Genomic DNA, 26,508 nt, shown 5'->3' on the forward strand with positions numbered 1-26,508 from the left:
GTAATGGAAAACCAAAAAAAGCGAGTAGACCCGAGGCGAGTCGAGTAGATACCACGCAGTGGAAAACCGCCATATCTGATAGGTTACCTCATCAGCCACAGTAGCTTGCCAACTAGCCCTTCTCAAGCTTTCAGCACTTTTTTTTGCAAGAACACATGAAGATATTTTTGTTTTCCCCCTTTCTTGTGTTTCTGGGCAACAAGGCTAATCTGATTGCCTTTAAAGTATTTTTTCCTCTCACGCATACTGACAACGAACCCAAGCAAAAAGGTAGCACGTGACATACAGTAAATAGATTCATTCAAGTAGTTAAAAATTATAGGATGACTGGAAGACAAAGGTAAACAGTCATGTATGTAAAATACAATAACTTTTTGTGTTGATGATTACGTATCATATTATATAAGAGTATTTTTCTTAATTTGATCTTATCCCTATGCACAGTTTGGAACTTGTGCATCAATGGTGAAACGCCTCTTGTCTTTTTGGGCTGTTGAACATTTAAAGCAAGGTTCAACTCTGTATCAGTCCACGTTTGCTGAACAGACTGAAAGCACTGTGGCCAAAAAACAGGAAGAGAGCTGGTCCAGCAATGTCAGAGCATGTTGAAGTGCCAGAGGCCAGTGCCAACTCAGCACCCTATTCTGCCAACATACCAACTCTGAAGTAGCAAAATGACACAGAGCTTCATTCAACAAGCATTTATATGCACAAACATTACTTGGGTACACACAAGTAAGACCTTTTGTGGGACTTATTTCCAAAGTTAACCTTGGAAAGAAAAGTTTCAGCCTAACGTAATAGTGCTTGCTTTATATTATGTAATACGCAATATAGTGTAATAAAAGGGTCAATATTTTTTGGCACACTTGAATAACACACATGCCAGCAACAGTCCTGTTGTATTTGTAGGTTGCATAAAAAATTTGATCTAGCTCTTTTTGTCACAACGGTGCGATAAACTGAATGTAATACCGCAAAGTGTCTGTGTAAAACATACAGGTTTCTAAAGTGGGACAAGAGTTTCAAAGAACACTGGAGTATAGGAAAAGAGCGACACTTGTCAGAAGTAGAGTTGTGAGAAGAAGGAAGTGATGTTTGGGTAAGGGCCAGTTTATTGACCTAAGCTAGAACAGTTGTCTTGCATCCAGAAAAAGAGATTTATCCACCCAGTTTAAAGTGTGTGTTTAAAGAGTTTTTTTGCCTATTCAACCCCTGATGTATGAGCATTTATGATTTCTTTATCTGATCTCCCAGGAGGAACAGACATAACAACACACATTGAGAAAAAAGGTAAAAATGCAGGGTCCTGTCTACAGCTATCATTATCTTACAACATTACTTTCATGTTGCTGTGGTTTTTTATTACTTCTATTAGGTCTATGGAGACCGCTTGTTTCTGTGCTGTGGGTGTACTTTTTTTTAATTGGGGGTGAAATGTTCGCTTCCACAAAATTCAAATGCTCCTTCCCATATACAGACTGCAGCAAGTGCAACGGTGTTTTAATCTTCCCGAATATGAAGGATGAATGAGATTATTCCTAGTTCTCACCAAGACTGAGGAAACCTACTGTTGATTAAATATTAATAAGTGTGTTGGCTTAAAAGACATGGGGATAGAAGACAGACTGAGCTGTGGCAGGGCAGTCAATTTATTAAAATAAATAAATAATACAAAATCACCCTTTAAGTCACATTAACAAAATCAGCTGAGCTCTGCCTGCTCACTTGATGCAAATAAACGCATGTGGGAAAATTGTGTGGAATAATTATTATTCAGATTGTAGAGGTTACCTCTTTCTTTCTCTGTGCAGCTTGATTGAATCCAGTGGGACCGGCAGATTCTCTGAGTCATGTTTTCATATTATTACTGACCTATATTCAGCAGCTGTAGCTTATCCACACAATTTTGTTCAACCATCTGTTTGTTTGGTAGCTCGGGACTTGTGGCCTTTTTGGAGCATTTATTATTTTTAAGACAAACACTGGGTCTACGTGCCCTGAGACACATTCAGGGTGAGGAAGTTTTACACAGGAAAATTTGCCGTACTGCTGGTTTGACCTAAGAAAGTGGAACATACTGACAGCATACTGGTTATATATAGCGCAAGCGTTTTTGTGGTTAGAAATTAAGAGATGAGACACGATTGTTATTATAAATTTCTACTTACAGTAGAATATTTACTATCAAGGATTATAATAAAACCAGATGGTTAACATAGTTTCTTCAGTTTCAATCTTCAATTTTATTCCATTTTTATCCGGAATAAATTGTACTTCGGTTCATCATCACTTCATCAATGAACTACATTAGGAGCATTAAATCTGCATGGAAATATTTTTGCAATCACATTCTTACATAAATAACATCAGGCACTATTTACAGAAGAACTGCAGGCTTGATGCACAAAGACGTGTTTACAATTACTAGCTTAGCTACATCCCTCAGTTATATCAAATACCTCCGGGTTGTTTTTGGCTTTGTTTCAAAGAACCTAAAACCCAGAAAGAGTTTGGCCTCACATAATACTTACATAATAACTTGTGTATTGTAATATATATAATGCATGGGATTACTTCAATATATACAGCATATGCATCATTTAAATCTTTTTGCAAACTCCAGTCCAGACTGATCTCATGAAATGACGTATGTATGACACGCCAATTTAATGCCATTATTGGCATGTTATCAAGACACATACTCGCTTTTTAGCGTGTTTATTAACGCTGTTGGGTCTCCATTGACTTACATTACCTTACGATTGTGTGTCAACTGAAGCCGTAGCGAGTAGCATGAAAAGGCGAATTGCCACACAGGGAGGTTGGCTGGGGGGGTAGATGGGTAAAACACAGGATTTCACCCAGGAGAGCGGGGTTTGTATCCCATGTGTGGTGTTTCCTAAAGCGAACCCCGTGGTTCTTTTACTAAACTCAACAGTCGCTTTCTTCTTTTCCTAAACCCAACCCTGCGTGACTTGCCATGTGGCTTTATCAAGTGCAACGCAGTGTGTATGTTTATGCTGTGACATTGCAGACTGCCGTCCCCTGTATACAGCGCAGAAATACACGCAAATAGCTCATAGTGTGTACAGATAACACGCCAGTTGGCTTAAGAAACTTGGCGTATATTTTTACGCAAAGTCATTATGCCATGTTGCTCAGTCAATCCAGACGCTCTGTCAGTTCACATCTCCATCGTTTCCTGCCTCCAACTTTCACAGTCAACTTGTCAAGTGAAGTTTCTCTCTCATTTGCAAGAAAATGAAAAGCATTAGCAGGTGATGTGGCTTTCTGTGCTGCTACCCCATCCAAATGCGTTCTCGACATTGTTCAAGACAAGAAACCACCTGCTCTCTGAAATCTGCATAAAAACACTTACTGACACAGGGGAGTCTTATTTTTTGGGACACAAAGCAAATGTCTTCCCCTTTTCATCATAAAGTAGTTTGGCAACATACAGAAGCCCCAAAAAGAAAACTCCAGATATTTTAAAGTCAAGATTTAATTTGATTTGATTTTAGGAGCAAAATTTGGGCACTCAATACATGAAGCTTAAAGAGGGTGACTTGCTCCTTGCTAATGTCTCTCATTGTATGGTTTTGTGGCTTTGACTGCGACACTGTGTGATTGGGTCTTGTCTCTAGGATTTTATAAAGATTACAAATGCAGCTGCAGAGAAAAGACTTGGGGTATTTTTCTTATAATTAACTTTTCATTGGCAGGATGTGCTCTGTATGTGGCTGGTGGGAGGCTGCATTCTCCTGCATAATGCTCTGTCCATTAGCACCAAAACAGAGTGGGGGCTGAGAGCTCTCTACATGAACTATTTCCATTGAAGCATAAAGCAAATCCCACATTTGTCAAGCTTGTCTCTCATTCACATAGTCTCTCTAGTCAGGCTCTTGGAAGCAGTCAAAATATTTGTCTATAAGGTCTTTTTGAGCTTCCCATCATGAAATTCTGTTACACCTATACATTTCCCCTTCTCGACAGACAATTTGGTTCTTAGTTCTCGTTTACGTTAAAGATGTTGGGAGATACTTTCAACAAATTTTTCCTCGTGAGGAAGCTTTTTGTTTATGTTGCGTACCCCCCCTTTACTACACATAAGATACTACACATTTTATTTTGCAATGTAATGCTTGGATTTGTATCCAGAAATTGCACCTGACATAACCAACCCCCACAGTTTGAGAAAAAAAACCTCAATTATGTCCTTCATGACACTGCACACATTCATGCACACATACTGGCCTATTATCGTTTTTTTTAACATCCCTTAAATTTGAATTGATGAAGCTGTGCATGCTAAGAGGCACAATCCACGGCTATGTTGGTTGTGTGTTTTTAAAAGAGTGTGTCTGGGCGCAACGTTAGCAAGAGATTCCCAGGGTGGGAAGCCCATTGAGCCAGAGTGGCCGGGCAGAGATACAGATCTGTTTGGAGAGGCTGGTGCCAACTGGAGTCTGGCAGGAAAACTACAACTCCACTACTAAAACAGCTTACACAGAAACCTTACATCACCAACATTTACAGTGTGCAGACTAAGCTTTACTGTCTCGCATGCATACACAAATACTTCCCACTAATGACATACTTATTTCCCAACTTTTTACTCCATGACAACCATGTTGTCCAACAAATTAGGAAAGAAGACACTATATGACAGTGTATGTATATTAGTAGGGGTGTCCTGATAATGTTTTTTTAATGTTTTTGACATATTGAAAAAATAACTAAACTACTAAATTTGGCACACCTCAGTTTGAGAAGTTGCTACCTTTATGGTTCCTACACTGCTACTCTTAGCTCTAAGTTTAGCAAATGTGTGTATTTTTTCAATCCAGGTGTCAGAACTCAGAGTTGCACCGGTGTGCATAAAATATATTCAGTCATAATTTTTACTAATATATTCAGTGAAATGCTGCCTTGTCATTGGTGAGAGTACAGTAATAGGATTATTTTAGCCGATACCACAATATGCCCAGATACTGATCAGGACATCTCTAGATATAAAATTCATTACATTTGAGGACAAAAATGAACATTTCTTAATGCAATATTAAAAGCAGATTAAAAGAAAAGATTACCTTTTGGCTAGAGCCAAGAGATCCTAAATATACATTTTAACTAAAATCAAATGTTTTGATTTGTTTTTTCATTCACACAGTCTTCAAAATCCCAGAGGAAACCACCTGGCTGTATGTTTATCCCAGTAAGCAGATCCTCCACCTGGGCTCATTTACAGTAGCGCGCACGCGCGCGCGCGAACACACACACACACACACACACACACACACACACACACACACACACACACACACACACACACACACACACACGTCCTGTTTTGATGGTGTGGCTGGATGGAAAACAGTGAGGTAGTCTAAACGAAGCAGGCATGTTTATATTACTGTCTTGGAGAAGGACGGAAAAATCAACTGAGGTACAAAGAGCTTGAAAGAGTCAAGAGTCCCTTGAGTACACACACACGCACATTTTATTGCTAGTAATAACTATGAAATTTGGATGAATAACAACTGGTGTAATTATTGAGTAGTTTGTGTGAATCTTAATTATCTTAATCTGAAACTTCTGAACAAAAGTCAGTAGGAGAAAGAAAAACTGGTTTGGAGGAGGTGTAAAGCAAGAGGAATTATATGGAAAGATCTTTATCCATTCCCAAAACTTCTTAAGGACTTACAAGACTGATATGAAAATGCTTAAGTTTGCACAAGTTTATTACAACTCTAGGAACTCAAATCACAACTTATTCCCCATTCAACAAATTAGGCCAAACTTCTCAATGGATGAAACTTCTGCATCTGTGATTAAAATTGTTTTGACACAAGAAAAATAACACCGAAAATAATGACAAAGACTAAGAATCCAAAGGTGTGCAAAGCTCAGGTTGAGAGGAGGGAGAAGTCTTGAGCTCTGCAGTGCCGTCACGAGGCGGCCTAACATAAAGTCAAAGTGGGTTTGAAGAATTTACTTGATAAAAGAGGGTTCCCAATAGAGGGTGATAAATGTTCAAGGGTTACCAGATTCCTGTGGTACAGGAGTCATTCTCACTGTTGGTAACTTGATAAGAACGGATATAGCATTAAAATCAACGGTAGCGGGCGGGAAGGAGTTGGAAGATTTGCAAGTCATTTAGTTTACGAAAAAAAATTTTTTTATTTAAATGTGAAACTACACAGTGTAATTATTGAATCATAGAGACAAGGGGAAGTTAAGGCTATAATAGGCCTATGTGTGTGGTTAACTCAGCGGCAAAATAAAGTAACAGAACAATCTACCCGGCAACACTGAAACTCCTGTATTGTTGCTATACAACCTGGGGAAACTAAATGGTGTGATATCCAACTATTTAAAAGTGTGTAGCTTAATACTAGTTAGGTAGTAGTCAGATGAGTCTGGTCAATTCATGACTTGGATGGAATAAGACATGGAAAAAGGTGTGCACACAACGACAATGCAGGATACTATTTTAAAAATCAGTGACAGAGGAGATAACGGATAGAAGGTAATAATCCAGTCTCTCTCCAGATTCCAATATGTTGAGAGGGAGGCAACATAGTCTGATAACTTGTTTAGACAACATAGGGAATGGAACGGGAGCAGGACAGGATCCTGTAGTCTCTCGCAGGACAGAATTTTGTTTTTTTGGGGGGGGGACTCCAGACAGATCTAACTAAGACACAGAGGACGCTTCTAAATCACAGGATGAGAACAAAACATGCTCCGACAAGAGGGGGCTTTCTGCTTACATTCTGCCAAATCCTCAATTATGTATCCGACACAAAGGACTTAAAATGGCTTATTTATGAAAACAATGCATATTGCAATGTTGATTTAAAGTCTGCCATCATGGATCACTATCTTGCAGCATACACTCTAGATGCCAGGATAAAAGGATTGTTCTTAGGGGTTTGTGGCTGGTTGATTTTGTACAATGGAATCAATTATCTAATAATTAATGAGGGGACAACACCTAAATGTTTTTTTTTTAAGATGACAGAAGAGTTTTAAGTTCCATTCAAAGTCCAGACAGTTGCATCGTGCAAGCAGCACATACGAAACACTTCAGCATACTCTGTCAATATTCAAAGGGTTTCTACTCAGTTACATTTACTGTCACACATTCAGTAAATTCAGCCTGGAATTGATGCAAAAGCTAAAGTACACTCAGGTTAAACAGAGCTGAAGCATGATACTATCCAGATTCAGGAATATGGTTTTGTGTGTAATGAATCAACCTCCGGACTTTGTTTTTGAGGTTGATCTGATCATTTACATCCCTGTTTTTTTTCCAGTTTTGAGTTTAGAATTAACCAAATATTCATTTCACATCAATATACATTTTTAATGTTTCGGATCCTTCATTGACAACCATGACACGGATTATTAGACTAACTAATTGTCTCAGTTAAATGTGTCATTACAACTTTTAGATTTTTGCCTGTAGTTGACAAATAAAAACTGATAACACTGCTGAGGTTCTTGTGAATCAGAGTAGACATGAGAGACTTCTGATGTTCTTTCTCACTTAGAAACTGAGAGAAAATAACTGTTAATATGCAACTAAAATCCATCTGGGGTCAACAAGAGTGGGTGAGATTAGTATGGTGGCTTTTAAACCATTAGTGGGAACGAGATGTTAAGTAATGTGGCTTCTCTCACTAATGCATGAATATAGCATATCAGCATTGCAAAATAAACCTTTGATGACCTTCACAACATTTTGAAGAAAAATAAGGCACAAACCAGCTGAAAGGGAAGATACACTGAGTGACCAAAACAAGACAACAGTGATCAGTGGACGTTTCAGTCTGGCTGCTGTGGGCTTAACCATCTTGCACATTAATGAATTAAATCAGGAAATATCTCTCCAATGATATTAAGAATCTGACCAAGCATTTCATTTGTATTATGAAACCGTTTTCCATAGACATAGAATGAGAGTAGAAGTGACATTCCTATTCAAGTCACATGATCAGAGAGCAAACACGGTCAGAGTTGTCCGTCACGCGTACGGCCATTGCAAAGATTTTACGTCCGCATAAACTGACTTGCAGCAAGTTATAGACTCACTGGGGTGAGGTTTTGCAACAAACAAGCAGTGGAGTAGTATGAAGCATGGAGAGGTGTCTTTTGTGCACTACGTCCATTGCGTTGATGCTAGAGAGGAATTTAGGATTGCTAGATTCCATCATTTCTATGGGTAAGCTATTGAATTCGATTTATTAAAAATGTGACACACTTTACGGCCCAACTAAAGTGTGTAGTCACCATTAGAAGTAACAATCGTCAAACTGGTCAAATGACCCCAGCAAACAGTTCATGGATTGTTTTACTCTCCTTCTATTTCCATGGTTGTGCCACACTGCCTACCTGTAGACTGGCTGCATCTCTCTTGCAATGCCTATTACCGCTTCTGGAGGAAACTGGTCAAATTCTTTGAAAAGGTCCCTGATGTTGGTCTTGTATTTCAGGTCCAGGTCAAGCTGCACTATGCGCGTCAGACCTGAAAGAAGAGCATAACACATTGATAAGGCAACATCAAATTGTAAAAAAAACAAAACAGATTAGATAACATTATTCTAAACGCTTAAACTGATTACCGATTGACAAAGAACAAGCATCCTCTATCTGCTCCATGTGACTGAATGATGAATTATCATTAATTTTTAACAAAGTTGAATAAATGACAAAAAAGGAGTTCTCCACTTTTAAAATCATCCCATGGAGATGAACTTCTGATTTAACTGTGCATGTAGGTTCAATTACTAGAACATTATCCAGTGACTAATTTATCACTTTTAAAAAAAGTCCTTCCAGGAATACACAGTGAGAAGAAAATAGGAACAAAGAGTCTTGACAAGCTTAACACATTACACTGTTTCTCTGCTGTGCATGTATGTAATGTGACAGTTGACCTAAACAAAAGAAATTTCATGAAAATGTCTATAATTTGTGGGGGAAAATGTATAGAAAGTTGAGCTAGACAATAAAAAAGTGCAGGTTTGCCAGTTGTGAGCAAACACAAAGTAAAAGAACACAGTTGTTTGCAGATGAAATGGTAACAGCAGTATCCAGGATATTCAGACCCTCACTGTTCATTGTTTCAGCTTCCTATGTTTTGCTGGTAGGCATGGTGATGAAAGGATTGGGAAATACTCCGGAATAGTGTGCCAGGGGCACAACATGATTATTGTCCTGATGAAAACACTTGTCAGCTTTAGACAAACTGTCAAAGGTGACGGCCTCTAGTTTGAAGGCTGTAAACATTTTTTGGGTGAAGGTTGGTTTGACAGCAACTGCGGTATTGGTACAACTGGTGCTGAAGAACTTTAGAGATGAGAGTTAGGCCTAAAAATAAAAAGCTGCATGGTCCTTAGAAGTGCAATTCAACATGATTTCAGATCGGTTCAGGGCCTTGTTGAGATCCAGGAGCCAGCAAGTGTATTATGTATGAGATAATTATACTGTAATTACCGCTGGCCAAACTTCCAAAATAAAACATAATTACCTACTTATTCGGTTTATTTGTATACAAGGCAGGGCAAATTGAATTTAACCTTCATCTTCATTCAGCATGTGAGCTGTACATTTGCTTCACTAATCTTGAACTTAAGGTCCCATCTTGATGCTGTACGGTTTTTCTAAAAGTTTCGTGATATACATCAATGGTACTTTAAAGTAATTAGAAAACAACACACTAATCATGTCTTGCTTCTATAATTTTGTGTCCAGTAAAAAAATAATTTCTTGTAGGTTTAAAAGTTAAATCAACTTAAAAAAAAGCTAATTAGTGAAAAAACTGTTTAATCACCCTAATTGTGTGCTAGTGTTATTCTATTGGGGTAAAAATAGAACGTTTTCGTGGGCAGGACTGTATTTAAAAGGCGCCAACAAGGAAAAACACCCTTTGCCTCAGCAAAGCCAATGAAATGCAACACAATAAAGAGTATACAGTACATGTAAGTATAGGGGGAGATCAATGATGGACTACAAGTTTGCGCTTCAAAGATATTTGCCAGTATCTGTTGAAACAAGTGATGGAAAAAGAAGACTCAGCAGTGCCGCAGCAATTTTCTGTGCTCTCCAAACAAGGAAGTTGCCATCACAATGCCTTCATGTACTGTGGCAACAGAGAGGGGCTTGGACCAGTAATCTCTGAGTGGTCAACGCTGTTTCTTTGTACTAACAGGGCTTAACTAGTGGGAGAATAACAGGAAGAGAGTCTGATGTTGTTACAACAGTGTGATGTGGTAGGTTTGACGTGAGATCAATGACTCAACACAAAGTACTGTGGAGTTTAAAATAGGGCAGCGTTTGATCATGGGATGTTATTGGTTCAATAAAAAGCTCATTACAATGTATTACAGGACACCGAAGTTCTGCACTTTATCACATCATAAATCTACTAAAGCTAAAGCTGCCTGTGTTTGAGATTAAGCACAGATTACAGATTACATTTTGGTTTCCTTTGAGGTAGGTAAAGTAGCAATGGTTCTATTTAAAAGTCCGCTTTTGGTTATATATATTTTTATTTATTTGAACAGAACCTACAGGCCTTTTGTCCTTTGTAGTTTGCCTCTGTAATAATCTATGTTCCTTTTAAATAAATTCATCATTTTGAATAACCGTTTTGTTTTGAGGATATGAAAGAACAATGGCTGGTTATAATGCCACATTTGTTATAAATTGTCTGCCTTCATAACAAGAGGAACACCAGGCATGCAAAAAAATGGCTTGTACGTGTATAAAACCCATTTTTTTAAAACAGCACATGTCCATTACAAAACCCTTTCATGAAAAGCATAAAAATAATAATCTTGAAAACTGTGTGAGATTCTTTAGTAGCTGTCAATTAGTGTATGTATACTTCAGCCCTGACAGCTTTCCGCTTATAGAAATCCTGAGCCTGAGGAGACGAAAGAGAGAGAGAAAGAAAAGTTGACAGAAGGTGCATTTCTCTTATTTGCATCTCATTCTCTTCATTTCCTCTCAGCAGAAATTAAAAGTGAAGAAGAAGCTACAGGTTTTTAATGGTGAAATGAAACTTCCTACACAGGCAATTATCTTTCTGTAGTGCTGCTCGTCACTTTTAATTGGTGCACAGCTGTCCTAATATTATTGTCAATTCTAGGTATTGTAAGGTTAAAGAACAAAGACAAACGAAATGGATAAGTAGAAATAAAGGAGGTTTAATTCAATCTTGGCCAGGTGTGTGGGGGTTGTGAATGTATTGTGTGGTTAGGTGGCTAAGAGCTCGCCTGAGGCTCTGGTCAGATCAGAGTGAACCTCAACTCAGCAACAAAACAACAGAGACACTGTTATCCAACACCATTTCTTTCAGGGAGAAAGTAGGTCAACCTCATTTTGCCCTAATATCAGTCTTGATATGAGCACTTATGGCCTGTTTGGAAGGGGAATTGTTGTCTGCTTTCACAAAAATTTGCTATTGCTTGAAATTAATTCCCACCCTCACTATGTATGCAAGAATTGATATGTTTCTACTGCAATGATAAACTGTCCACGGCTGTTTGCAGTGAACAGGGAAAAACAAGTCTCAAGCACTGGTTAGAAGAGGTTCTAGGAATGTTAAGAGAAAACACAAGCTTTAAATCATGAATTTACCATCAGATACAATGTTTGCTATTAGGTAATTAATATTGTATTTTTTAATCTGTTGAATCTTTAATATTAAGTTGATTTTTCAGTTATGGATATTTAAAAAAATAATAAGTAGTAATAAGTGAAACTTACTCTTTTGCAGTATGATGTTGTTGCTTTAAAACATTAAAGGTTATGGAAATATGCGGGCGCCTCGACCATTCAAAGTAAAACCATTGGCCGTCAGTTCATTAATCAAGAAACCATTAACACATCTGCTGCAGTTACATTAGCGACAGGACAGTCTATACCCTTCGCGTTCTCCTTCCAGGATTGCTCCAGTGCTACAGGAAATTCCGCCGGACGCATGTGTTTTCCATTTCCTTCAGCTTTTTTTGTGTTGGAATTTCAAATTTGGTAGATATGAGGACTATTGTTGACTGCTCCTCAGATCTCTGCAGGGTAAATTGAGACAGCTAACTAGACTATGTTTCCAATGTAAGTTTTCTCTTGCACAACTATTTTGCAACGGCTCTGGGCGTAGTTTAGCAGCGCCCATGACGAATCGGATTGGTTCAATGAAATGCCATTAAACCAGAGCAGGTGTTCCTCCCATCCCCTAACATTGCGTGGAGTAGCCAGACTCTCTTTCAGCGCATTTGGAGGAGGGTCTGTCAAAGCGAGACTAGCAACAGTATAACCAGCTAGCTAAGCTCCGCTAAGACACCTGTCCAATCAATACTGACTGTTTCAATTTCATGAAAATGATAGAATCCTGTTCTTCACAACTTTTTTTGCTTGTTTTTAGAAATCTTGAATCAAAGTAAAGAGTTTCTGTACGATATGTTATTAGGTGTAATTGCGGATTTTAAGGATTTAAACTGCTGCACATGTGCTTTTCAACATGCGTCAGTCAATCAGTAGGGACATTGAATCTCTCCACTAGTCAGAGGAAGTCAGGATATAAATTTAGCTCCAGCGCTAAACCCTCCACCATTGCACTAATGTTCAGCCCTGGCATGTTATGTTATATCAATAAATCCATGGGGAATAGTTATCCCCTCTGGAGACACACGGTGGGAAGTCAAATTATAGCGGGTATCAACTAAAGATAGACTTTAGGTTTTTAAAATGTATGTTTCTGCTGTTTCATCTTGGAATTTCACCAGGAGGTGAAACAGATGGCTGCCAATGGGTAAATAAAGATACAAACTAAAAACTATTGCAATAAATTAGCATTTTTGACATCCTCCTTGACTACTTCGCTTCAGCAGTGGCACTTTTACCTGAGGCAGAAAATAGAGATTGTAAGAGAGACTCAAGTCCCAACATGTTGAGACCTCTAGAGGGGATGGAACATGGAGCACTTCTCTACGTACAAAGACAGTGTTTCTTAGGAACCTTATCATTTCCATTGTGCAATTTTATTTTTAATCCTTTAAGGACAGATGGTGTGGGAAATAGAGTCATCTTTTTGAAGCCATTAGTCTATTTACCATTTACTTCTTTTAACATTGTCACATATACAGTAGGCTATATAACATTTATATTTAAATATCTTTCTTTAGCAAAGATATGATATATTATGAAAGCTGTTATACAATATATAATAGCTATTTAGCTTATCCTATTAAAAATACAGTCTCGTGTAAAATAGATTGGTCTGGTAAAAATAAAAATACAGACCTCCCTGACCTTTATTTCCTATAACAATTGAGCAAACACTTTTATATTCAGACTGTGTAGCTGGCTTAACACTAATGCTGACATTTCTACTTTTCCCTTCTCTTTTGACAATAGAATTAAATTTGCTTAAATCACGTGTCCCACTTCGCAAGTTAAAAGATGTTAAATGTCCAGCCCTCCCACTTGCAGCTGCTAGTTTGTATATCCAGATATCGCATTTGTTTCATTGTCTTTAATTATAAATGATGTTCTGTCTACTGTGAGGCTTGCTGAATGAAGAGTTTCAGTTAAAATAGTACACCCCCACCCTTTCAATGTTAGGACAACCACATTATGCCCTTTAGAGATAAAAAGGATTCTTTAAATAGAAATGTGTGACCACTTGGACACAAAGCAGACGGGTGGCACATGTGGTTAATCAATAGGTGTTGTTTTATCAGGGGACTTTATTTCTGTGTTTGTAGAGGTACAGAGCAAAGCCTGTAACGATCATGGCTATAAAAGGCCCTCGGATGGCTGCCCCCACTGAACTGCTGTTGGACGCAGAGATGTAGTCTGTGTCTTCTCTGCCTGGATCTAAACTCTCCAGTCACTGGAGACCAAATTGGCCAAAGTAGGAAACATGTCACTCTAGGGCCCAGTTGTCGATTTTTAAGCTGTTTACAAAGATCTCCACAGGGCCTTTGATATAGCGGACGTTGAGCAGCAGCTGAGTCTCCTCCTTCTTATATGTACCGGCCAGTTCGAGTTCCACTCCCCTGTGGTCGATGAGTGTCCCGTTAACTCGGTTCCTTGAGGGTTCAAAGGCAGTGATGGAGAGCATAGTCGGCTGCTTCTTCCCCAGATACTTATAGGATCCCCTCAAAAGAGAGTTCTTAGCTTATACGCAACCAGGGCCTGCTAATTTGGAGAGTGGCTCCTGCATTGTCCCCACTGGACTCTCACCACTTTGGCAATTATCAGCTCCAGAGAGAGGGGGTTTCCCCCTTGCCAGCTCCTATCGGATCTGCAGGACCTATGCTCTGGTCCTCCAGCCAAGTAGAAGCCAGGCTGACATGCATAGATCAGCGTGTAGCCAAAGGAAGGCACTTCGATGGCACTCACATCTGACTGGGGTGACAGCTCTGGCTGGCTGCAGTGGTGGGCAATTCATTTAGGTGAAAACCACTCGAAGTGAGGTTTGGCAGACAAGCGCGAGAAATTAGCCCTTTCTACATTTGAAGAACACAGTGCTGCTGATCTGATAGCCTTGACTGTTGTTCTGATTTCCAAAGAGGAGAGCCAGGTTTTCCACATGAATTGTGAGTGGGCTCAGTAACATCCTTGGAAATGCCCAGCAAGTAATGTCCTTCCCCACTTCACCATCTATTTTCAACAGCCTCTCACTACCAAAGACAGTTCAAGAAATGGACCAACAGATCCCATTGTTTTGGACGGAGACAAGTGAAGAATATTAGAAAGCACTTTTCCGGTGATAGCTGAGAGCACAGCCTCCAACTGATCTTGACCACGTAGATGTGTCATGAGCAACCTGTGGAATGCTAACGGGTGATGGCTTGTTCCCATCGAAATGGCGCCATAGGAGCTATGCGTTGTGAAGAGAGGCTTACACCCTTGCTCACTACATGTGTTTGAAGAGGACTCTGCACTTCCTGATTTCTGGCATGAGGATTTTAAACTGTAGTCCAAACTTTCTTTTTCAAAATAAAAGTTTTTTTTTCCTCAAAACAAAAGTCTCTATCCATTTGCACAACAAGCATTTTGAGTACACACTGTGAGACACTGTTAGCGGCAGCAGCCGCCCGCCTCCACACAGCACAGAGTCCAGCTCTCAAATCCAGGAAATACAACTCCAGGGACTGGCTGATATATATACGCTTGGCCAGTTTGTCAGTCGGGGGGATATCACGTGAATGGTGATCCGTGAACCGTTTTTGGTTTCGATTGTAGACTAAAGTAGTACGGTTTTAGTTTAGGTTTGGTTTCCTTTGAGATAAAGTAGTAATAAGCTCTAAGACAGCATCAGACACACACTTCCAGGTCATTCAAGGGACTACTTGAGGGGGAAATAAAATTTCACACAAAACACCCGATGCCATACGTGGAATATATTTAAAATCCGGTCAAAACAACTGTGCTTCACAACAAATTACTTAAACCTAAAACCTAAAAAAAAATCCTTAAAAGAAAACCTAGGTTTGACCACAGCCTTCAAATGTGGACATGCATCATTGTTCAATGGTGGAAAGCTAATGAATGAAAAAATGTAGCTTGCAAATCACGCAGATGACTGTGATTCCCAATCCTACAGTGTTTATGAAAACAGTTTAATGCATGAAACTGCTTAACTCTTTGTTTCAGAGTGAAAAACACATTAACACATCCACGGTTCATGATTTGTCAACCCCTATTTAAATTTTATTTATTATTATGCCTGAATCACAACATTAAATAAACTTCAAAGAACAAAAATGTGATGATCTAAAGTTTTCACATAGTACCCATTGTGGACCCTGAGTTAAAGTTTCAAAACCTAAAATAGGATGGTGGCTCTGCTGTCTGTAAGACAGAGACTTCAGTTTCATATTTGTGCTTCTGGGGACTACTGACTTAAAACCCCAGTGTTTTGGGTCATTTGTGGACGGATGCCCCACGCAGCATATAGACTAAAGTGAACCACGACAGAGCAGATCCCCATTGTTCAGCCCCAACACAGAGGGCACTAATGAGGGCATCAATGACAAAACAAATCCTTTCTTCTTTACTCCTCATGGTCTCTGCAGAATCCCCCGTGTCTGTTGGATACCTGGCCATACTGCCTTTTCCAGCAGTGCAGCCAAGTGAATTTAAATTAAAAAATGGTCTGCCAGAGAATACAAGCAGAATATTCATTGTAAAGCTTTATACAGTAACATACAGTATTTATTTTTTATTTTTTTAAAAGATGCTTTTCTTAGAGGCAAACCGTAGGTCTTCTTTCTGCCAACAGGTAAATAAAGTATTTGAATAACTGAATCTCTGCAGATTTTCCTTATTTGCTTAAAATAAATTCCGGTGTTCACTACGAACAATTTCCTCCCCACAGAAAGTGACATGTTAAAACTTTAAGGAACAATTCCTATTCTCAAATTTGAAGGGTAACTCCAAAATCAAATTGAAAATACAGTATTGCAATGTATGTTAAATGGATTAATACACAGAAAAATACTTCAATCAAATCTAAGTTTTTGATGATTCGGTTAAAGGTTTGTTTACAGCAATAGTGTCTGTATATATTTTTTATTATCATCAATTGAAAAACACCCGAAATGCTTAATATGTACTGTACTTGTCAGCAGTGGAACATTGTTTTTAGAAGGAAATGCCAGAGAAACATATCTCAAAACCTCTGCAAATCTACATCTATAGAGAAAATATGCTTCAGTGATTCAGATTACAGCAAGTCATCAACAACTATTAGAGGTATTTGGATGCTACAGAGTTGAATTAATTAGACAATCATGGATTAGCCATAGCTCTAAATCTAAGTTAAATCAGTGGTTATTTAATGGACAAAGAAATGTGACAAGATGTGCTCTTCTTACTTTCAGGCATGATGTGATGCATGGCAACAGAGAGGAAGAAGATGGCGTCGCTGTAGTAAGCCCCAGAGCCAGCGCTGAAGTGCTTCTGCATGGCCTCCACAATAGGGAACAGCTTCTGTGTGAGAGCCACCACGTCATGGAACAGCACCTGCAGTTCAACACAATGGAATCATGTGAGTACAACAAAATACCAACTGCAGTAGAGCTTTAAAATATGAGAAATCACTAAAGCTTTGTTTGAACATGTTGGTAGGTACATATAAATCTCTGATTTGACCATAAACATGTAAAGTGCACTACAGACAACTACTTGTCTCATGCAACCTCTCAAATAAAACTTTTATTTGTCCACAATTAGTGAGAGAACCATATTGTCTTAAGAGAAAAATATATATAAAGGGTAAACAACAAATGTTCTTGTAACACCCCAGCTTTAAAAGTTATTATGATATATCATATGATGGTCAGCCACTCTTATTGATCTTCAACCCAAATTCCATTAAACACTGTCTTCTTGTGTCAGAGATTCCTGCCTCTCAGTGCTCCTCCTCGGAGCTTTAAATCACATGGCAGCTGTGAGGCAGCAGTCTTTGCTCTGATCATGTACAGTAGATATATCTACAGATTACTGAAAGAGGATTTTTTTGTATATTAAGTACTGATTATCATTAAAGCTTTATTGCAGGAGGAAAAAAAGTAATGTTTTGGTTCCTGAGAAAACTCTGGCTTTTTCTGGTTAAGCCGGACATCAGTAGGTGTGCATGTTAAAGGCTTCAGATAAAAACCTGGAAAATATGGCTGTAGTATTATAAATCAGGCCCATGTTCCTCGACAGGCAAACACCATTTAATGATCCCTTGCAGAGTAACATAAGCCCTCTGTCGTTTGTGGAAATAAGTGCTGTCTCTGGACTGTTGTTGGTAATGATCTAATGGCACATAAATCACTGCCGTGGGTAGAATTAGTGTTATTGCTATAAATAATTCTCACCAACTGGGACAGCAATGGACACAGCTAGGGATTTCACGGCAATGTATATTGCTGTGGTAAAACAGGATCAACAACAACTATGGATAGAGGAAATTAGTTAAGGACAGCCAAACCTAATTCCCTCGTTTATATCGTTATATTTCTGAAAGATTCATATATATTTTATAAATTGTTTTGTATGGCTTCCCATTCCATTCCACAAAAAAAAGTCAGGTAAACCAAGTTTACTACTTTCCCTAAATGGCCACAATAAATAATGCAACTAGTTCTTAAAAATAGATTGCTAACAGTGTTAGCAATCTTAGCAGTCTTAGCAGTCTTGTGTTAGCAGTCTTGTGACTTGGTACACACCACTAATGGGAGACTTAAGGACCAGTACACTGACGCGTTCAATTTAATGTCTGGAGATTTTAACCATGTGATTCTCTCTAAGACTTTGCCCACTTTTAAACAGTTCGTTGAGTGGTACAACCAGGAGTGATAAAACGCTGGATCTCTTGTACGCCAGTGTCAAAAATTCATACAAATGTACTGCACTGCCCCCTCTTGGGCGCTTAGACCACAACATGCTACACCTCTCTCCCTCAAACACCCCAGCTGTCAAGAGACTGCCTGTCATCATCAGAACATCAAAATGGTAGTATCCTGAAGCTCTTGAAGCCCTGAAGTGCTGTTTTGAGACAACAGATTGGGATGTGTTCTGTGAGGAGTATGGAGACCATACTGATGGCCTAACAAAATGCATTACCCATTACATAAATTTCCTCTATGATGACATCATACCATCCATTACAATTTGTTGCTTCCCTAACAACAAACAATGGATTACCAGTAGCTTCAAGGCCTTGCTAAATCAAAAGAGAAAAGCTTTCAAGGAAGGAGACAGGAATAAAATCAATGATCTTCAAAAAGGTACTGAAAGGGAAGATTAAGGAGGGAAAAGAAGCATACGGGTTAAAATTAGAACAACAGCTGCAGCAAGATGGAGTGAGACAGGTACAGGCTGGGATGCGGAAGAACACAAAGCAGGCACGAAGCAAAAGGGCGGTTCACTGCCTGATGGCGAACAGATTCTTCAACCGATTTGACTGCCCCACATCACTCCAGCCTCCCCCACCTGGTCTGCTGACCATCGCTGCTTCCACTCCATCTCCTCCTCCTTTTTTAAATCAAAATCAACCAAAATCAAAAGGAGAATTTTACTCAATTTCAATGCGTAGCTCTGTTGTTTGTAGAATTGGAGTACTGTCAGTAGGAAGAAAAATGAAACAATCGGTGCTAACTACACCGAGTTATCCTCCTGCTAGATTTTGCACCCAACAGGCCTAAACAGGGCAAGTTTTAAATTTGTTTTTAGCCTCTAAACATGCTCGAAATGTTATTACAAGTGCCTACCCAAGTGCAGTTATTCCGTCCAAGTGAACAGAGCGAATTTGAGTGCAATAGATGTGACAGAAAGGCTTAAAAGTTATGTTGATACAGTCAGTGCACTTACCTCTGTTTTTTTCCTGTTTTCCGGTGAAGTCCACACTAGTCGAAACACACATTTTTGTCACATCTACTTCAGTAAAATTCCCTGTGTTCACTCGGAAGAAATAGCTGCATATGGGTAGGCACTTTAATGTAATTTTGAACTTGTTAAGAGGCTAATAACACGTTTGAAACTTGCCCTGTTTAAGCTTGTTGGGTGCCAACTCTGGCAGGAGTTACTGTTCGGTGTAAGCAGCACCAATTGTTTATTTTTCTTGCTACTAACAGCACTCCAAATTTACAAACAACAGAGCTACGTATTAAAATTGACTGGAATTCTCCTTTAAGCATAGACAGTTAATGGAATGGACCAACTGATCCCGTTGTTCTGCACGGAGACCAGTGAAGGATATTAAAAGCACTTTTCCGGTGATGGCTGAGTGTTACTACGCAGCCTACAACTGAACTCAACAACGTAGATGTGAGGTGGGCAATTTGTCTGAAAGTTATAAGTCTTCTGGTAGCTGTGCAAAGAGAAATCTCAAATATTCCCAATCTTACAGAGACAGAGAGCGTAGGTATATGTTAGGAAATAACATAGGCACAGGCAAATTATTGCTAACTAAAATGCTAGTTAACATTAGTAATTAAACCTAAACAGCTTATGTACGTCAAAACTGTCTGCGTTCTTCGCTTGGAGGAGAGGCTTACCCTCTTGAAATTAAGTTACAATCTCGAAAAATGGAATCGTCGATACATCCACGTCACATCCGCTTGGCTTGCCAAGCAGCCCCCAGAAACAGCGCCATGTCTTAATGCAACCATGGGCTTAGCGGACAACGGTGGAACTGCACCCCTCTGACCCAGAAAGACTTTTCCCACAGCCTTGGAAAACAACTTGCCTGGTCCTTGTCCCGAAGACAAATGATCCCAACCACCACAATGACTACAGACCTGTAGCGCTCATCTCACATGTCATGAAGATGCTTGAGAGACTTGTCCTTTTCTACATCAGGACTAGTGTGTCAACTCAGATGGACCCTTTACAGTTTGTATATCAGCCTAACATCAGTGTTGTTGATGATGCCTTCATTTATATGCTGGACAGGGCTTTTACAAATCTGGACACCCCTGATGCATCTTTGATGATTAGACTTTTTGACTCAAGTGCCTTTAATATCATTCAGCCTCAACGGTTAGGGAAGAAGATGGGAAAGATGAAGGTGGCTACATCACTGGTCCTGTGGTGTTTGGATTATCTATCGCTCAGACCACAGAATGCCTAAAGAACAGTGTCTCAAGCACTATTTTAAGCAGCACAGGGACGTCACAAGAAACTGTGCTGGCTCCGTTCCTGTTTACCATCTACACAGACGATTTCCAACAGAACACTGACAGATGCTTCTTGCAGACATTCCCAGATGACACCACAGTCATCGGCCTTATCAGAGGAGGCTATGAGGAGGAGTAGAGAGGAACACAACAACTTTGTAACTTGAAAATGCTGAAAAAAAACTTTGAAATGGAGTGCGGAATATCACCTCCATCTCAATACCACAAAAACCAAGGAGGCGGTTTTGGACTTCTGGAGGGGGAGAGGAGGATCAAACCAACACCAGTCACCATAAGGGACACTGAAGTGGAGTTGGTGGCCAACCACAGTTACCTTTGTTGGCAGCATGACAGCAAGCTGGACTGGAAGGGCCATATGGAGGCGGTAGAGGCTAAGGTCATTTAATATCTGCTAACCCTTGCTCTGCAGTGTCTATTACACAGTGGTGGCCAGTGCTCTGTTTTTTATAGTATAGGAAGTCCTTCATACCAGCTGCTATGACTCTATAGTTCACTAAAAAAAAACTTTTCTTCATTTACATTTTAACTTATTGGTATGGATATATTTGAGTAAATGTGTGGTGTTACGTCTGTCTTGAAGCTGCTGTGCCACTGTAATTTCCTTCAAAGGATTAATAAAATGATATACCTATCACATCAACAACAACACGCATCAACATTTCAGGTGTTCTCCAATGGAAAAACTACATAATGAAAAAACAGTTTCAAAAACACCTCAAGCCAAGTTTGGCTTTATTGTGTAGCAAGTTCTTAATACTTAATGGCTGACACAAAAACCAATAATATCTGCATTTTGTGAAAATCGGCCAATATATCTCCCTCTGCACAATAGCTTGGGCTGTATTTTGAGAAAAAGACTGTTTGTCTAGTCCTCTCTAACACAACACATCCAATTTATATCATAGTGTATTGTATCATGGTAGTCATGTATTTTTTATTTATTTATTTTATTTAACTTTTATTTAACCAGGAAGTCCTTTGAGATTGAAATCTCTTTTCCGAGGGAGACCTGGCCAAGACGGCACACGAGTTACAATTTAAAATAGAAATACAGCCTAATCAAAATCACACAGAGAAAGGAACAGGTCACATGAGGCAGATGCATTTTTGAAATTTTAACATGGCCTTAAAATCATTTAATGGGACTAGATCCTTTAGATGGAGCAACTTTTGCAAGTTATTCCAAGACCATGGAGCAAAGTAAGAGAAGGCTTTTTTCCCCAGCTCAGTAAAAACCCTTGGAACCTGGTAAGAGCGCCACCTGGTGGAACGGAGATGAATACGGCTGGAATTCTGCTTGAGGAGATTACATAAATATGCCGACAGTTTACCCAACATTGACTTGTACAGAAAATATACAAATGAAGTTGTCTACGTAGACTTAGTGACGGCCAGCCTACCAGTTCATACAGCGTACAATGATGAGTACGGGAATAAGAGTTCATTAAGAAGCGCAGAGCACTATGGTACACAGAATCTAGAAGTTGGAGAGTACTAGAGGCAGCATGCATGTAGACAACATCACCATAGTCTAAAACACTTAAAAAGACGTGTTAGACGTGTTAAAACAAGTTTTATTTCTAAAATAAAACCCCAGCCTTAGCTTCAGCTTTTTTACAAGCTTTTCAACATGAACCAAAAACCTAAATACTTATACGATGAAACATTTTGAATTAAGTCCGATAGTCAGTTAATAGTTATATTAGCTGGGGATTTGGAACAAGCCATGAAAACATCATACATTTTAAAATGTTAACATTACACATTTCAGCTGTGCCCCTAGAAGACTTTGAGCTCAGTCTGAATACAGAGAGTGAAATAAGCAAGAAGCAATCTGACCCATATTCGCAAAACTGCCAAGCTGCGCAAACCTTGAACCAACCCAAACAGGCATGGGATCTGCCTAAGCTAACACAGAGCTCTAACAACACCAGATGTTGTAGATGATGAGACATTTTGGAGAGAAAAGGCCTAGCTGGTTAGGAGGATTTGGAAAGGGACAAGTAAAGTGTAAATAAGTTTATGATCTTGTGCTCCGTAAAATAATTCAAAAGAGAAACTGGCCAGGATGTTGCTTGCAACAGAAAGAGCAACAGAGAGGGGACATAATCCTCTGTTTTGGCATAGAGAAAACAGTAGGGGAGGGATTTCCCAATTAAAGTGATGGATTTGTTTGGCAGGCCAATACTGCCCCCATGTGTTTCAACTTTAAACAGCACCTACAGCCAATGTGTTAGTCAGGCAAGCCCTGGGTTAAGGGTTAGTTTCGAAGTTATGTACCTTTATAAAATCTACAAACTGTAAAGCATATTCAGTTCATTCAGTGATCACACGCTCTTTTTTAAGTCTTTTCACGACTTCACTTTGGACAAGTACAACTCTATTAGGGCTGTAACGATATGGAAAATCAAATTGAAATCTCGAGACTTAGCCTCCCAAACCTGTGATGCAGAGGGAGCAGGTAGAATCGCAACACACCCCTTCCAACTTCCAGAGTTATCCTTCTCATCCAGATCCAGTGCTACCGCATCTTTACATTACTAGTAGTTAGGGATTAAACGATACACCAAACTTTGGTTTGATTCAGTTTACAATTTTTGACCCACGATTCGATACACCTGGATTCTTTTTTTTGCCGGTTTGCAACACAGTAATACAACAGATACCTTATTTATTGATATTGCTTGATTTCAATGTTGATCGATCCAACACCAAAGATTCTATTGTACCTTAAAGTAATTGTTTCCAACAAGTCTTTACTTTCCAGTTTGTTAACCATGTTCATATTTGTTTGCTATATATTAAGTAACGCTAATTATGTTGTTTTTAAATCTGTCATTTATATATAACCCATTCGGAGCTGCCTCCATCGCTCAAAAATAAAATGGTACCCAATGTGACCAAGTTCTAGCCAAATTTATAATTTATATAAGTATTTTACCCAACCGGTATCTGTTTGGAAATCAAGTTAAATATACAATCTGAAAAATATTTCTTTTGGTAGACCAGTCTGCATTTTGATTTTATGTATTTTTGTTTTAATATGTATAATCTTGTATATTTTATGTAAAGTACTTTGTGATTTTACAACAACTTTAACACAAGAGTTGCGTTAATTCAGCCAGTGCATATACCTCTGTTTATTTCCGGTTTTCCAGTGAAGTCCACACTAGTCGATTGTCACAACTTTTATGCCTTTCTGTCACATCTACTGCAGTCAAATTCGCGGTGTTCACTTGGAAGGAATAACTGTACATGGCTAGGCACTGTGTGTCACTAATGGAACTAACAGCATGTTTAGAGGCTAAAAGACAAGTTCAAAACTTGCCTGTTAGGTGCAAAATCTACCAGGAGGATAACATGGTGTATACAGCACCGATTGTTTTTATTTGTCAAACAACTGACAACACTACAAATTCAAAATCAACAGAGCTACATGTTGAACTTGACCGGAATTCTCCTTTAATTAATACTAACTTTACTTTTAGCCTATGTTTTATCCGACTAACCCACAATCACATCAGCATAAAACTAAACTCAAGTGATTTCAATGCACATCAAAAGCAACTTTACTAGAAAAATAACTCATACATCAAACATAATAAGGATTTTTCTTCTTATATTGAAATCAATCAATACCATAGCCATGGTGTAGTGCAAACACATTTTTAGACTGCCTACCTCATACTTAAACGTTGCATCAAGTAGAAACTCCTGCAGCATCCTCTCTCCCAGTTCTTTGCTGGCCTGGTCACTCACAAAATGAAGCACCAACACCTCTCCTTCCATGAAGTGTCCGTGCTGAACCATAGATAACATGGCCACCCTAAACTTGTCCTGTAGGCTCCGGCTTTTGTCCACCTTGGTGAACATCATAAGTGCGTGGTAGCGTTGGCCACCAGCGCTATCACTGTCCCCTTTCCTAGGCATTAACCCCTTGCTCTCTCCTCCTTCATCTCGCTCTTCCTCTCCTTGCTCCTCAGATCCAACTGGGTGTGAGAGCCTGGTGTCCACAGTTAGATCAGCATCGTTTCTGTTGGCGTTGTGGCTGGCCTGGGTGTGCTTGATCCTCTTAGTGGTGCTGGAGAAGTTCTGCCTTTCTGAGCCAAAGTAGTAAAAAGCCACAACAGCAAGTGCAGCAGCCAGGAGAAGCACAAACTGATAGGACCTAAAAGTACTGATCCTACCCATGATTCTGGCTACCAGTCTTAGGATACCCATATCTCCCTCTTGGGGTCACGAGAATGGGGGCGCACAAGGGAATACATTCAGTTTTGTGTCCCTCTGGTTCATTATTATCTTTGGTAAGTTGCCAACATTTTCCTGTAAGAGAAAGAAAGTACTCATTTTACTCCTGATATACAGAGATCGCAGTTATAAAGAGTTTGACTTTTGTGCACTAATTTCTGGCATGTTACATTCACATTTAGTCTGGACCCACTTATAAATACTTACAGGTGTTAATAAGGTCAATGGATTTTTAGCAAAATAAGATTTTGTGTTGAAAACATTCTTGTACTTTTTGTAAAACTGAAATGGAAACACTTGTAATGCTCTCCATAACAAATAGTGTTGGTTTGACATCCACAGCTGGATCACAGCTTCTATCCCGTAACGTTACTAGCCATCCATTCAGTATTAACTAACACATCTCATGTAATCTATCAAGATCCTCAAGTCATTTATCTTTTCTTACATGCATTCATACTATTATACTATTCCAATAACGTTACCTTTTTTTAAGGGTTTTTGAAGGTCTCCTCGACTAGGTAAATGGGGTGTCTTTACAGAAAAAGGACAAAAGTGTGTCGTTGATCTCTGCAGTTCCATTTTGACAGCTTGTTCGACATGTTACTGGATCCTCACGTTTATGAAGCAATGTTACATTAGCTAACGTTACATTGAAATATAACGACAAAGTTAAAGTTCACGGAATGCCAAATACCTGCAGCAAAGTGTTGACATACCAAGTGGCAGCGAGAATGCTAGTTATTAGCAAGCGACGTCTTTGCGCCTGATACGCTAAAACGCTTAATACGCTTAAGTTGCCCTCCGACGCTGTTTGTTTAACCAAGCATAAAGCCAAAAACTGTTTGATTTTTTTAAAGTGCTGATGTGTATTTGCATGCATTTGTTGTTCTAAAAGTATTACGGAATTTGCATGGCTTTGGGATTTCGAGAAGTAAAACGACTATTTGGAGAAATCACTAACGTTAGCTAGCAGCCTAGCAACAAAATGCTACGACACAACTTTAGCTACACCCACTTTGGCTTCAGCTTTTCCGAGCTATGCTGCTTTTACGTGCAGTTGTAAAATGAGACTCGATGTTCATGATTATTGAGGTCTCTATTTCTCCATTGTATTGACCAAATTGTCCGTGATTGTGAACTTAAGATTCAGTTACAGTTTAAACATTTTTTTAAATAGCTCAACCTAAGTATGCACATTTTCTCCTCATGCTGTTCCTGGTGCTTCATGTAAATATACACATAAATATTTACTTGAGTAGCCTACCTTACTTCAGTTCAGTCTTGGAGAACTTAAATGAGTTTTTCCATTTGATGCTCCTTTGATAAAGATATACTGATAGGCCTATCAGTGTATATGTCTGCCGAAAAGTAACAAAAAAAGGCAGTAGGCCTACAGAAATGTCAAACTAAATTTGAGGTAATTACAGTGTCTCATATATTTGACAGTTTGTCCGCCAGAGAGCACTGACAAGTGTGTAAATCTAAGGGTTTTGAACCACAATGTTGTCGTTTTTTACGTGTGTATGTGTATGTATTTATCAACTAA

General features: G+C 39.1%; 1 protein-coding gene across 3 annotated transcripts in view; it reads right to left on the reverse strand.

Annotated features, from left to right (window-relative positions):
- xxylt1 (xyloside xylosyltransferase 1) overlaps positions 1 to 25,991 on the reverse strand; it is a 27,821-nt gene extending 1,830 nt beyond the window's left edge. Inside the window, exons 1-4 of one of the 3 annotated variants that reach the window (XM_034882534.1) lie at positions 25,448 to 25,991; positions 24,393 to 25,036; positions 16,899 to 17,046; positions 8,401 to 8,533 (exon numbers count right to left, since the gene is read on the reverse strand). In XM_034882534.1, coding sequence (XP_034738425.1) covers positions 8,401 to 8,533; positions 16,899 to 17,046; positions 24,393 to 24,932 — 821 coding nt within the window. In that variant the 5' untranslated portion in view covers positions 24,933 to 25,036; positions 25,448 to 25,991. Of the gene's footprint in view, positions 1 to 8,400; positions 8,534 to 16,898; positions 17,047 to 24,392; positions 25,037 to 25,129; positions 25,178 to 25,444 lie in introns of those variants that run through there. The other 2 variants (XM_034882533.1, XM_034882535.1) reach the window with 2 other exon arrangements.
- Positions 25,992 to 26,508: the final 517 nt, after the last annotated feature.

This window comes from Etheostoma cragini, chromosome 9, assembly GCF_013103735.1.
Source record: "Etheostoma cragini isolate CJK2018 chromosome 9, CSU_Ecrag_1.0, whole genome shotgun sequence".
Classification (NCBI taxonomy): domain Eukaryota; kingdom Metazoa; phylum Chordata; class Actinopteri; order Perciformes; family Percidae; genus Etheostoma; species Etheostoma cragini.